This window comes from Phyllostomus discolor, chromosome 4 (assembly GCF_004126475.2).
Source record: "Phyllostomus discolor isolate MPI-MPIP mPhyDis1 chromosome 4, mPhyDis1.pri.v3, whole genome shotgun sequence".
Lineage (NCBI taxonomy): Eukaryota > Metazoa > Chordata > Mammalia > Chiroptera > Phyllostomidae > Phyllostomus > Phyllostomus discolor.
The window spans coordinates 45302096-45315204 of NC_040906.2; the positions used below are offsets into that span (position 1 = coordinate 45302096).

The 13109-nt window shown below is 38.8% G+C and overlaps 1 protein-coding gene across 4 annotated transcripts in view; it reads left to right on the forward strand.

Annotated features, from left to right (window-relative positions):
- Positions 1-13109, forward strand: part of CCDC141 (coiled-coil domain containing 141) — a 168323-nt gene that overhangs the window by 55349 nt on the left and 99865 nt on the right. For all 4 annotated transcript variants that reach the window (XR_004902587.1, XM_028510931.2, XM_036023235.1 and 1 more), the window contains one exon: positions 8926-9042. Coding sequence is in view for 3 of the 4 variants with exons in the window: in XM_028510931.2 (XP_028366732.1) it covers positions 8926-9042 (117 nt within the window). In the remaining variant the exon portion in view is untranslated. The remainder of the gene's footprint in view (positions 1-8925; positions 9043-13109) is intronic.

Below are 13109 nucleotides of genomic sequence, written 5' to 3' on the forward strand. Positions count from 1 at the left end.
TGTGGACTATTAAGTAAGACATAAGGCAGATAATCTTTTTACCATCCAGATCACACATACTTATAAGATATACATTTTTTGTGTGGGAAAGAGGAGTAATAGAATTCACATTTGGAAGGTTTTATACCATGTATATAATAATTATGTAACCATATGTAATCATATTCCTTGTTAATAGGCAATTAAAATGATAATCAGAGATGACACATAAAAGCACAGGCTCAGGGCACCAGTCTTGTGCCTGGTGGGCAGCTATAAAACTTTGCATGCACACACACGTGCATGTGTCAGGGCTGTCCCGACGGCATCCAGCCATATATTATGAAAAATAGAGACATGTATTGAAGAAGATACAAGATGCAGGAAACATTGTGCATAGGACATTAACACCTCAGTCCCCTCCAAGTAGGCACCTTGGGACCTCACACAGTTTACCCAATTGCCATCAGCTGCCCCATTGTATTTTCCTGAATCTCATTGACAGTCTGAAATCTCTTCATTTTCAAAGGTGATTTTAGTTTTGTGAAAAGCCAGAAGTCACAGGTCGCCAAATCTGGGCTATAGGGGGACTGAGTCACCTGGGTGATTTGATGTTTTGCCAAAAAACTCTGCACAAGACATAATGTATGAGCTGGTGTGTTGCTGTGATGAAGCTAAATGCCAATCACCAATTGCCCATAGCTTCGGTCTTCTGAATCATCTGAATAGTTTCTGTGGAGGAATATTCAAACTTAACACAAAATTTGATGCATGTTTATTGCTCTACTTGCTCAGTCATTTTTAATGCAACATCCACACAGCACACATGCTCACTCAACAGTGTCTACTGCCCCCACTGACTAGTACAGTGAAGTCATCATTGTTCACGCATGTGCATTCCAGTCCACTGTCCTTGGCTACCAGTTTATATCAATATCATGCAAACTGCTCCCATTGTATTACCAATGTCTGGACTTTTTCTGGACAAACCTCATACAAGTACATATGTGAAGGCCCACACACACTTATATAACACTACCTTCTAACTAAGAGTAGAGCTTGAATGGTTGACCAGCTTAAATTCATATGAAATATATAAAAGTGCCTCGTTTAGTGACTAATACATAGTAAGAGTTAAAACAAAGCCCTTTCTTTGAGTGTAGCTTTCTAACAAAGGCTGGCCTAAGACCAAAATAAAGGTTGAATACTCCTGGTGATACTACTGGTATTCAGTAGTTCAGCCCAGTAATAGACATACATGACTTTCCAACCACTCATAGAATAAAATTTATCACAAAATGTTAATTTAGCACATAGGCCATCTCTAGAATTCACTCTAAGGAATGTCAAAGTAAATGCAAAGTATCTTAAGGTGTTTGTGGGAGAGGCCTGTGATTTTGAAAACAATGGAAACCCCTCCTAATTCAAATGCGTGCCAACCACCATGTCTGTCAATGACACTACATGTCAAAGACCATAAAAGAGGTAGTCTGGGGCAGATGGCATGGATGTTTATTCCAGCTTTTACATTTACCAGTTATGTGACTTGGAGCAAGTTTTTAGTTGGCCGCTGTGCTTCAGTTTCCTTTTCTGTAAACTGGGAATAATAATAGATATCTGTACATGTTTTGTGAATACAAACATTATATATGTAAAGCTGCTTAGAGCACAGTGTGGCATATAGTAAATGCTCAGTAAATCTTCAAATGTTCATCATTTCACTCCATATGCTGGTGGTCACTCTCTGAACTTTACCAGATAATCACCAGCACATAAATAAAAGCCTATATATTCACCAGATCTCCCACCAGTTCTCTAAATCACTACATTATCTTAGCTTTCTGAAATGTTATGATGTGGAGGGTAAATAAATGCCATTTCATGGTTTGATGTCCAGCTGAGTTTGTTCCAAAAAGTCCAACTTTATCTGTAAGACAGAGTTAAAACCAGTTGTCCTCTTTCTAACTTTCTCTATTCTTTAGCTATGTCTTTATCCTGTTTATACTTATTATAGTTGACTACCTTTTCCTTAAGCTTAGTTTGTCACTTCCATATGCAGTACTGTTCAATTGGACTGATGGTTTAACAGAGCTTTAATCAGACACAACTCTTGAAGCCCCCACATCAGGTGGTGAGAGGGTGGGGGGACACACACCTTAACTAAATTGGATCCTCAGCAGTGATGGGACAGCAGTGATGAAGGCTGTTTGTCATGCGTGCTCCCTGGGAAAGGCTCTGCGTTACTCTGACCCTCACATGCTTCCATTGCACGACGAAGTCCGCTATGGCTACTTGAGGTGTCTGCTCAGCCCTGGGGCTGCTGTGGATCTTCTTCCACACCCTGAGTTTTTTTCCTTCCCTGCTCCTGCTGATTATTGGCTTTTCTTTTCTTTTTTTTTTCTTTCCCCAATACTGTTGCCACCTCAAACTGGCCAGAGATAGTGACTCATTCCTTCCTCTGACCCCATCCTTCAGTCCCCAAAGACAATAAAAGGGGCCCTACTAATTTTAATGCTTTTTGTAGGGAGACTCACAGGCAAAGAAAATAAATGGCATGCCCTGAAAGAATTAAAACATCCTTTATAACTTAGCAGTCATTTATCCTGTCAATATGATGGTTTCAGGCTCTCGTTATTTCCAATGAGCAGGATTTAGGCCAAAGCTTCAGTATGAAATCTACTAGTCTGCATAACCTAGAAATTCAATGGTAATGTGAAAATGGAGGCTTTGGCCCTACTCCTAAGTAGCCTGTAAGTGTGTGTGTGTCTGTCTGTCTCTCTCTCTGTCTCTCTGTCTCTTTCTCTGTCTCTGTCTCTCTCTCTGCCTCTTGCTTAAACACACACTCAGTGAATATAATTGGCTCCAGATCACTTAGGGTAGACCTCTCAAGTTCTACTGGGAGAGCCATACTTTAGATACCTTTGGCAGAAATGCACATTGCTACTCTGCTAGTGTCTGTTTCTTTTCTTCAGTGGCGGGGAAAAACTTCCACTGCTAGAAAGATTCCCTCCAATGAGTCAAAGGTAATGCTAAACATAAAATTTAGGTCCAGAGACGTGCACTATAGAGCTTTTATTCATTGTACTAAATAGCTTTTCACCATTAAGTATTTGGAAGCCTCCCTAAACACAGAGAAGAGTTGAAAGCAATCTTGGGAAGAGAAGAAGTCCTTAGTGCCATTTTTCTTGTAATAGAGATGTTGGAAGAGAAATGATATGTTAATGCAAGTCAGAATAATTAGATAACATAAAATTATGATTCCAGACAGGGAGATAGATTATCTGTAAAGCTCTTATAAAGTAACAAATTTTGCCATATGACAAAGTGTAGGTTTACAGTTGTTCTTATGGAAAATAATACAATAATTGACAAATAATAATACAAGAATAAACTGTGTTTCATGTACTCACAACTATAAACATACTTTTGCCCCACCCTGTATATTAGCTTTCCTGACACCCATCAACAGAGAATACTGGGACTCAGTAATTTGTTGAGGATTACTAACATCTTCCAGTTGACGTCAGTCATTCATGGAAGGCTTCCAAATTTCCCCAAAGGGAAATTGTGAACATTGTCCTCCTGGCATCTCTGAGATAGGGTGCAAATAATAACAAGCCAATAATTACATCAGTCTCCGAATGCATCTTAAAAAACCCAGACCACATTTTGGCAGTAATTCTGCTTTCCTCCCCTGCTCCCAAGTCCTCAGGTACAAACTTGTTGACATGCTTTAATCCCCTTCTCCTGATGTACATTATCGCCTAATGAAGCAAATGAATATTTCAAGTCTGGTTATTGCCTAGTTAAATACAGAGCACATTTGACTGGATTGCCTAATGCAAAATAATGGCAACTCATTTCCCTACACAAAAAAAGAAAACTGAAAATCTTTATGGGAGCTAACATGGTTGTTTTAATACTAACATGCCTTCAAAATCAAAATAGACATTAGAACTGTTATCTGTGGTGTTCAACTGTAGCTGATGACATGTCTGTCTATGTGTGTATGCTTGGTGATTGGAAGAGGGACTATCAAAAAGTCTTATGTTAAAGAAGATAAATAACTGATTCCTATTTCTGCTGCTATCATATTTTTTGTCTCAATAGTAACTTGTTATTCAGCAAGAACTGTTCTATACATGGAAAAAAAATGAAACTAATTTGAAGAGATTTTCATCTTTCCTTAACCACTTCTGTTAAGGTGGTTTGAATTGTTTATTGCGAGATCATCTCCTGATACATAATTTTAAGGATCACAAATAAGATCTGACCTGAGACTGTGGAACACGTTGCAGAAAAAGGGACTCTGGAGGTTTATGCAGCCCAATGCATCGCTTGGGGTGGCAGCAGCAGTTTATCCATGATCATCAGAGAGGACTTCCTGTGTGTTTCGTGTGTTTCCCATGCTTTAGTTCTGTCTTTGACACACGTCATTAGGGAACTGGAATTCTTAGTTTGTGCTTGTTTTCGCCTCTGCCTGAAGCTGGCCTCTTTCTCTAATGCATCATGTCCATTAAGTCCCCGTGGTTGCACGCAGGGTCTACTTCTGTGTTAGAATTAAATTTTAATAAATAAAGTGTTGCATTTTGGTTTTCATCTTAGGAACATTCATAAACTAGCCTAATAGGAACCACTTCTCTTCTCCGGAATCCTTTGGTTCTGTGTGTGTTCTGACTATAGCATTTCTGCCTCTGGCTGTGGGACTTTCCTCTTGTTGGTTGTGTAGCCTGTCTGTGTCTCAGTTTCCTCATCTATTGAAAGAGAAAGTATTTTTGTCACAGGATGGGTGCAAATAGATGACATCACTTGTAACCTGCTTATAGTAGTGCCTGACACAGAGCTCTCTGTGAAGGTAGGGTTCATTTATTTTACGTTCTTTATTCTTATCCCCCAGCAGGGGGTCAATGTGGGGATGGGTTATTCGACAAGCAAAGATTAGCCCTTCCTTGCTCAAAGCTACCTTCAGTAGTGCTCTCTTCCAGCCTTCCCACTCTGGTCCATTCCTACATTCGTTCTCCCTCATGTATCTTCAATTCCTGCAAAGAATGCGTAATGCTCATCTGATCAAATTTTTTAAAAAGTGGGAGAAGCCTCTTTGTTATCCCTGCTTTCCTTAAAGCTATCATCTGACCCCTCCTTTTCTTAGCCAAATAAACTCCTTTGAAAGAGTCACTAGTTCTACTTCAGTTCCTCTACCCAGTGGTCCATAGATGCTTATCAACCAATACTTCATCCCACTGTTCTCTTGACTTCACTATTTTAAATGGCCCTTTTTAAAAACTCAGTCTTTATATCTACAAATAAGGATATTCTGTATGTCATTGAATTGCAGAACCATAAATATACAATGCAAGCCACATATGTGACTTTAAAAGTTCTAGTAGCCACATTAAAAAAAGTAAAAAGCCTCATAAAAAGTGAAAAGCAATAGTATATTGTGCATAATCCAATATATCCAAAATAGTGTTTCAACTTCTAATCAATATGAACAGTCTTAATGAGACATTTTTACTATTTTTTAATACTAAGGCTATGCCCTGACCAGTGTGGCTCAGTTGGTTAGGCATCATCCCACAAACCAAAAGGTTGCAGGTTTGATTCCCGGGCAGGGCACATGCTTGTGTTGTGGGTTCAGTCCTCAGTTGGGAGCATGTGAGAGGCAACTGATCAATGTTTCTCTCCCTCTCTTTCTCCCTCCCTTTCCCTCTTTCTAAAAATAAATAAAATCTTGTTTAAAAATACTAACACTATGAAATCTGCTGTGTGTTTTGTGCTTAGAGTCCATCTTAATTTGGACTTGTGACATTCCAAGTGCTCAACAGCTACCTGTGGTCAGTGGCTACCATGGAGGACAGGGCAGGTCTGTGCCATCCAACTGAGTTTTCCTGGCACCCCTCTCTAACATCCAAGGCAGCTCTTAGTCTTCACTGAACATCCCTGACTGCTTCTTCCTTGCAACTTTGCTGATTTTCCTTTCCTTCCTCTCTGTCTTCCTTCACCCTTGGATAGGTGTTCCCCTTCCCCTGCAAAAAAAAGGTCTGCCCCAGTCCTTCTCCATCATTGTTTCACCTCCTCTGGGCACTGAGTTCCTAGCATGTCATGTCAAACCCATGGGATGACCATGAACACAACACTTACGTCAGGCTAAAATGTGGGAACTGGAAGGAGAGGAAAATGTTCTCATGTCCCCCTTAAACCAGCATCCCCTAGACCTGATTTGCAGTGCATACTCTGAATGCTCTTTGTTCTTCTCTTCTTTCCACACTGCTCCCCACCCCACCCAAAACCCTCGGCTCCTGTTTTCATCCTTTGCAGGGACCGTGTTCTGCAGAATGTCCTGATGCATCATTTACTGCACTTGTCACTCAGGTTTCAGAGAGCAGCTGATATAATTTCAAAGCTTAAAAAAGTGCTCTTGGAATATCTGTGCAGCTGTCTGCAGTAGGTACACACAGGACACAATGAATGATTTACTGGCTGGCAGAATATTGTGGTCGATATGCTCTCAGTTAGTTAGTCTGTGTTTTTACATCAGAAGGCCTCTGAGAGCCTATTCTGCATGCATCCCACAGCACACTCAGGACATCTGACCTAAGAGGCTGCTCATGTGCGTGACTCCCTCATGATGAGGTGTAGCACCCACACAGTGAACTACTTACTTCTCAGTTTATGCCAGCTTGTTTTTATGTTTTTTTCCCCAGAGTGAATCTGGTAGTAAAAATGTCTAGCTCTAGAGAGTCCACTTACTTCCTCAGGCAGGTATGAGATCAGGAAACGTGGACTATCACCGTAGATCTTTCAGTTCATTCTCTTACAGGGAATAGTATTGCCATACAGGAATAGTATTCTTTGGGGGTTGAAACAGTGTTTGACAAATGTAGGGATGAGGTCAGTAAATACCTTTTAAAAATCAAACAACTCATTCCTTTCCTGCTTTCATCACCACTCGCATGTGCTAGATGGCAAGTCTTTGACTCACAAAATTAAATAGGATTATCTGAGGGTCAGGCTGCTCACCTGTTTTTAGAGATTAACAAACACCTGTTTGGACCCATTTTTTATTCACTCAGATTCTATATTAACTTTCCCTATTAAAGCATTCTTGAGATTTCTGAGTTCCTCCCACTTTAGCTAAGAATAAATAAAAGTTACTCCCAATACTTAATGAACTACATGATCTCTGAAAGTTAGTTATGTTCATGATTCCTTTTTCTTTGATGAAACCCTTAAATCATTCCTCTAGTTGTGTTTTTATGTGGGCTCATTGCACCATTTGGGAGAAATTATTTGTGAAAAATTAAATAAATGAATACATTTTATAACAGTAAAATTCTGTGTGTTCTATGTGTATTGTTCATATCATCTAGTTCAAATTGGGATACCAGACAATCTTCAAATAATAGTAAATGAATCAACATTATACTTTAGATATGGTGACTGGCTAATGTTTGTATTATACTACAGATTAGCAAGCATTATGAAGAAAATGAGGTGTACTTCACGTGAAAGCTGCTACAGGGTCACCATTATTTTTTTCTTTGCAATGATGGTGGCCTAAAATGATGACTAACAAAGATTTCCAATTAGTAGCAAGCCAGGGAAGCCCTCTTACCCCATATTTTACTGCCTAATCCATGCTGGACAATGCTAAACATCAATATAGACTAGTTGGTGTCATAACCAGCTTTGAGATATTAGCCCTGTAATGGTAGTGGAACGGCCTATTCTGGGAACCCTTAACTCAACTTCTGTGTGTGTGTGTGTGTGTGTGTGTGTGTACATTTATCACGTGGAGCTTCAGGACTAACCGAGTTCTCTCCTTAGCCACTAACTTCAAATGTTTCTCCATTATAGAAGTTCAGAGAAAACCTGAGGCTGTTGTAGGCGAGATGATCTAGGCTTGAGGAAAAACATAGGAATGGACTGTCAGGATTAAGTTTTCGGGTTCAAAGAAATTCCCCCTCACGCCCAGGGCTATAAGACTTTAGGTTACCCAAGGATGGCAGCAGGGCTCAGTGGAAAGAGCATGGACTTTAATAATGTAGGTTTGGGGACAAATCCTGGTTCTGTCACTTACTACGTGGTCCTGGATAAGCTGCTTAAACTCATCTCATTATACATGTTATAGAGTTGTTGAGAAAAATAGAGATGATGCCCAAAAAGCAACTAGCATGTAGTGGACTCTTAGGGGACAGTAGCAGTGGTGCGATCATGCATTAATGCAGTATAGGATTTGAGAGTAAAAATCCATCTCCTTTAATTTGGGTAAGGAATCTGTAGCCAGAAACCTTATGTCACTATTGCAATGTCAACTTAAGTCATCATTTAAAAATGTTCTACTTCTTTCAAGCCCTTTGCTATTGTTTTAATACTGTGTAAGACTCGTATTGTAAATCAAGTCTCAGTGAATGTGAGTCATGCACCATTTATAATGTCAACAGAATTTCAATAACTTTGTCATTTATTTTCTGAATTCAGATTTCCAGCAATTGCAGCAAATTGTATTTTTGCATTGTTTTTTTATAGTAGAAGTACAATTCTACATGTGTTGTTTAATATCTTCATGGGGGTCTATGTAACTGTTTTCAGATTCATATTTTTATCCAGGAAAAGGGATTTACTTATTAAAGCATGCATGACTTATAGACTGTGTGGGAATCTATTTTGGTTCTTCTTTGTTAGGAAAATTTGGAATAATTTCATTTATGCCATGTAATCTGAACTGATATATTGTTTTCATGCTTTATGGGGATTATTTTTTTTCTCTTAAGCATGTAGAGGTTGAAGAAAAAAATAAAAACCCCACCATAATTAGTCAATACATAAGATGAGTTTATATAAAGAGAGACTGAAGTAGCTTAAATTTTGAAAGGTTAAGGAAATAGTTCTGAATTTTTACTCAGTATTCTAATCATTTGAAATTTGATCTCTGTTGCTTCTTAGGTTACTTGTTGGTTTCAGAAAACCATAAGAGATTTACAGGAACAAAGTCTAGGTTCATCACTTTCAGACAATGAGGAGCTAATCCGTAAACATGAGGAGCTGAAAATAAAAGCAAAGGTAAGAGACACATTAAAAAAATAATTGAGCCCTGGCCGGGGGTAGCTCAGTTGGTTAGAGCATCATCCCAATATACCAAGGTTGCAGGTTCAATCCCTGGTCAGGGCATATAGAAGAAGCAACCAATGAATGCATAAATAAGTGGAACAATGAATCGATGTTTCTCTCTCTTTTTTCTCCCTTCTTCTCACACTCTCTCTCTAATTTAATACTCCTCTAAATTAGAGGATTATCAAAAACTCTCTTTGAATAATCCACCATTTACATTGAAAAGATTCTGATAGTAACTAATACCACTGCCCACTAACTGTTCTTCTGGAATAATAATGAACAAAACAACAGCTTCTACAACAATAACTATATGTTGTAAATAGTTACTATGTGTCAGACATTGCATTTAGTATAAGAGATGCATTACCTAAATTATTGCAAAACCCCTGAGGAGTAGGTATTGTTTTCCTCATTTTACAGGTCAAAGCAAGTAAAGTGAAAACAGAGCTTGGAAAAGCAAGGTAACCTTACCATTTAATATATCTTGTCAGTGGCAGAGTTGGAATCTGATTATAAATCTTACCTCACTCCAAGACCCAAGCACTCAAACACTATATACTCCTCCAGCTTTCTAAAAGAAAATGTTTTTCTACACTGAGGTCTCATTATACTATCACTTTTATGATTTCCACAGTATCGTTTACTTACTGTTCTCATTTATACTTCCCTAGTTCCTTAATTTTCTTCACATTTTTTAGTTTTGCACAAATTAATGGTGCCAGCTGGGCAACTACTTGTAGGTGTTTGAATGTGCAAAATGGAACCATGAGGTGCTGAAATCCAGAGGGGCAGAGCAGCCAGCCGCGTGATAGTGTTCCCTTCTGCATTACGTCTGGTTGTTTGGAAGTGGACTCATTTGTACGTGTGGGGTTTATAAGTACTTTCCAAAGTCCTTTACAGGTGCTCCATTTTGGTCTGCAAGAAAACAAAACTGTATTTGGAATAGATTGAGTGGGAACAGTGAATACTTGAATCAATATCAAGACCTGGGGAACTTTCTATTATTAATATCTTGGGTGACTGATAGTTGTAGGTACAGTTACATCAAGAAGCTCTGGAAAACAGTGGGCCAACTCTACTAGACAATGGGTGAGATAAGAAAGACAAACCAAATAAGAATTACGCGTTTGGGAAGAGGGGTTTGGGTGAGGACAGGAAAGGCAGCAGGTTGCATTTATCTAGACTGAACTCTTCTCATGAGGGTCATGATGCCTTTGTTTGGTTTTGCCTCTCTTTGCACACTGCAGTATGCATGAGTATCCAAAGCGCTGGCTTTGAGTATTTGCCAGACTGATGAAATGTGCAGTTACAAAGACCATTACAACTGATGATTTTTTTACGTTCTTTAACAATTTTTAGCATTTTATCTACTTATGAATTTTAGAAAATTATAGAACATTTTATTCCCTGTGTGTTAAACAAGTTTTATCCATGAAAATTCTATCAAATCCCTAAATATTAAGCACAAGAAACAACCTGAACTGCATAGGGTAATTGTTTCCTTTAAAACAAACAAAGCAAAATGGAATATTCACATCATTTATACATTCTGTGGACTTATGGTTTCTCACAGCCCGGAGGACAGTCAGAGTAGAATATTTGTTAACATATAACCTCAGTTCTAGTAGGACACAGTTTTTATCATAGTTTATAGTTCATATTTGCAACACTGATAGCCATAGATAGAAAAGCATAGATACTCTTTCCACCATTATCCCAATGTTGCAGACATAAGGGGTTTAAGAAGTAAGTTTTGAATCATAAATGTTTTATTACAGAAAAGGCCTTACAGAAAATTTCTAAACTACAAGGAAAATAAAAAGTGAATCATTCAAAGATAAATATTATTAAAATAACCATTCTCAATATTTTACATTTCCTTTCAGTCTTTTCATACACAAACCTATAAACATATAGTATCAGAATTATGCTTTTTTATTTTTACCTTTATTATAGTATTTATCTGTGAATCTTTAGCTGCAAAGTGCTTCATTACATGGATGAATTCATATTGCAGGACTATGCATTTTGATTGTGTGTAGAAGCTAAACCATATGAATATAAAGCAAATATCATTTTTTTAAAGGGCACAAATTCCTGATAAACACCATCATGTTCCAGACAAATCAGCTGCTTCCTTTCAAGGCCCCGAGCCACTCAGAAGCCAGTCACAAATCCCATAGGGAAGCTGACTATCAAGGGTCACTCAAAAGAGTAGTTTTTGAGCAGAACTGGTTTTGGCAACTGAGGAAGAGAAAAACTATTTCTCTATGTCATCCTTGAAAATAAATTTATTTTCTTTAAAAAATGGTATTAGATTGCTTTGCTGGGAGTTCCTGTTTTATTACTTACCTTGAAGCATTCTTTTTTTCTAACTGTTTGGAAAAATATTTTATTTATTTTTATAGAGAGGGAAAGGGGGATTAAGAGAAGGAGAGAAACATCAATGCGTGGTTGCCTCTTGCGCACTCCTACTGGGGACCTGGCTCGCAACCCAGGTGTGTTCCCCAACTGGGAATCAACTCTTTGGTTAACAGGCTGGCACTCAGTCCACTGAGCCACACTGGCCAAGGCTTGAAGCATTCTTTATGGGGTAAGATTTTCCATATAAACTGTGGTTCTAGCTAGTGGAGTCCCCAATCTCAATACCATCCTTAAAGATTACCAAAATACTGAATAGTTATTTAGATTAGGTCAACCCAATAAAGATGAATACTCAAACACAACTAGTTGCTAAAAAGGTTTAAGACTTGCCATCATTTGGGGCACTCAGTAATCCCAAGGCAAGATAACTGGTTATTCAAGGCAGCAGGGTATCATACCTGAATCACATGGGTTGAGAGGGTCCCCATGAAGGTAAATGGCCCTGTACTCTGGGGTGTTTGAGGACGGCTTTCCAGAAGAGGGGGTTTTGAGTGGATGGATGAGCAGTTGGGTAGGAGAGGGTGGTTGTTTCAGAATAAGGCAAAATATGATCAGATCAGTTTGTCTATGACAAAAGTTAAAAGTCCTAGCAATGTTTAACCCAGAGAAGAGAGACTAAGGGGAGTCATGTCAGAGGTAATAATTATCCACAGCGATTCTGTTGGAAAGAAATGCTAACCATGCATGATCAATACAAGGAAGGGAACTTCCTGAGGCTGTGGAAGGTGGGCCTAGGTGGCCTCCAAACCCCCTTTGTTTCTGATTCCACAAAGAAGACAGGGTTCAGATGACAATATCAATTCTTGTTATGTTTAAAGCACCATTATAAAAAAACACTTTTTCAGAGCTGGCCAAAAAGAGTGGAACTAGATTGGGGAAATAATAACATTTGTGAAAAGTGTAGACTGTATAGAAAGCATGTTTGATTCATGTCTACTAAGCCCCTTTAACCGTGAAGAAGAAACATTCTTTTTAGTATCTTTCTAGAGTCTCTGGTGACTTTAGATAATCACTCAGTCTCCTTTTACCTGTCTACCCACTCATTATCTTTATTTATTTATCTTTAAGCAACAATTTGGCCCCCAGAGTGGAATTACACAAACTCTTAATTCATCATAAATCTCTGGCTTGGCCATTATCTTGCTTTATTTTATTGCTTTCCCTTCATTCTCCATGCCCCTCACATTCCTGTTTTCACAGGCACCCACTCTACTAATGGGTTCAATACGTGTTTTCAGACGTATTCCCTCCCATCCCTAAAATAAGTCATAGGCATATGTTTCGGGGTGCGTCAGCGGTGCTCGGGCGAAGACCTCGCTGTGTTTCTCCCACGATGCCGTTTGAGTCTAGTTCACTGCAGTCCCCCTAGATGCACGTTATTCTGGAAAGTTCTGCCACATAGGTATCGGTGTTTTACCCTTCATGATTTTTACTGCCTCCCATTTCTTTATCCCTTCCTAATACCTGCTCTTTTACTTCCCTGATTGTGCTACTGAACTCCTGCTCCTCAGCCCTCTTGCCAATTTCTTCACTTCGGTGGTTGTATTTTGCATGCCCAATCCCTCACGGTGATTCTTTTTCATAACTGTCAT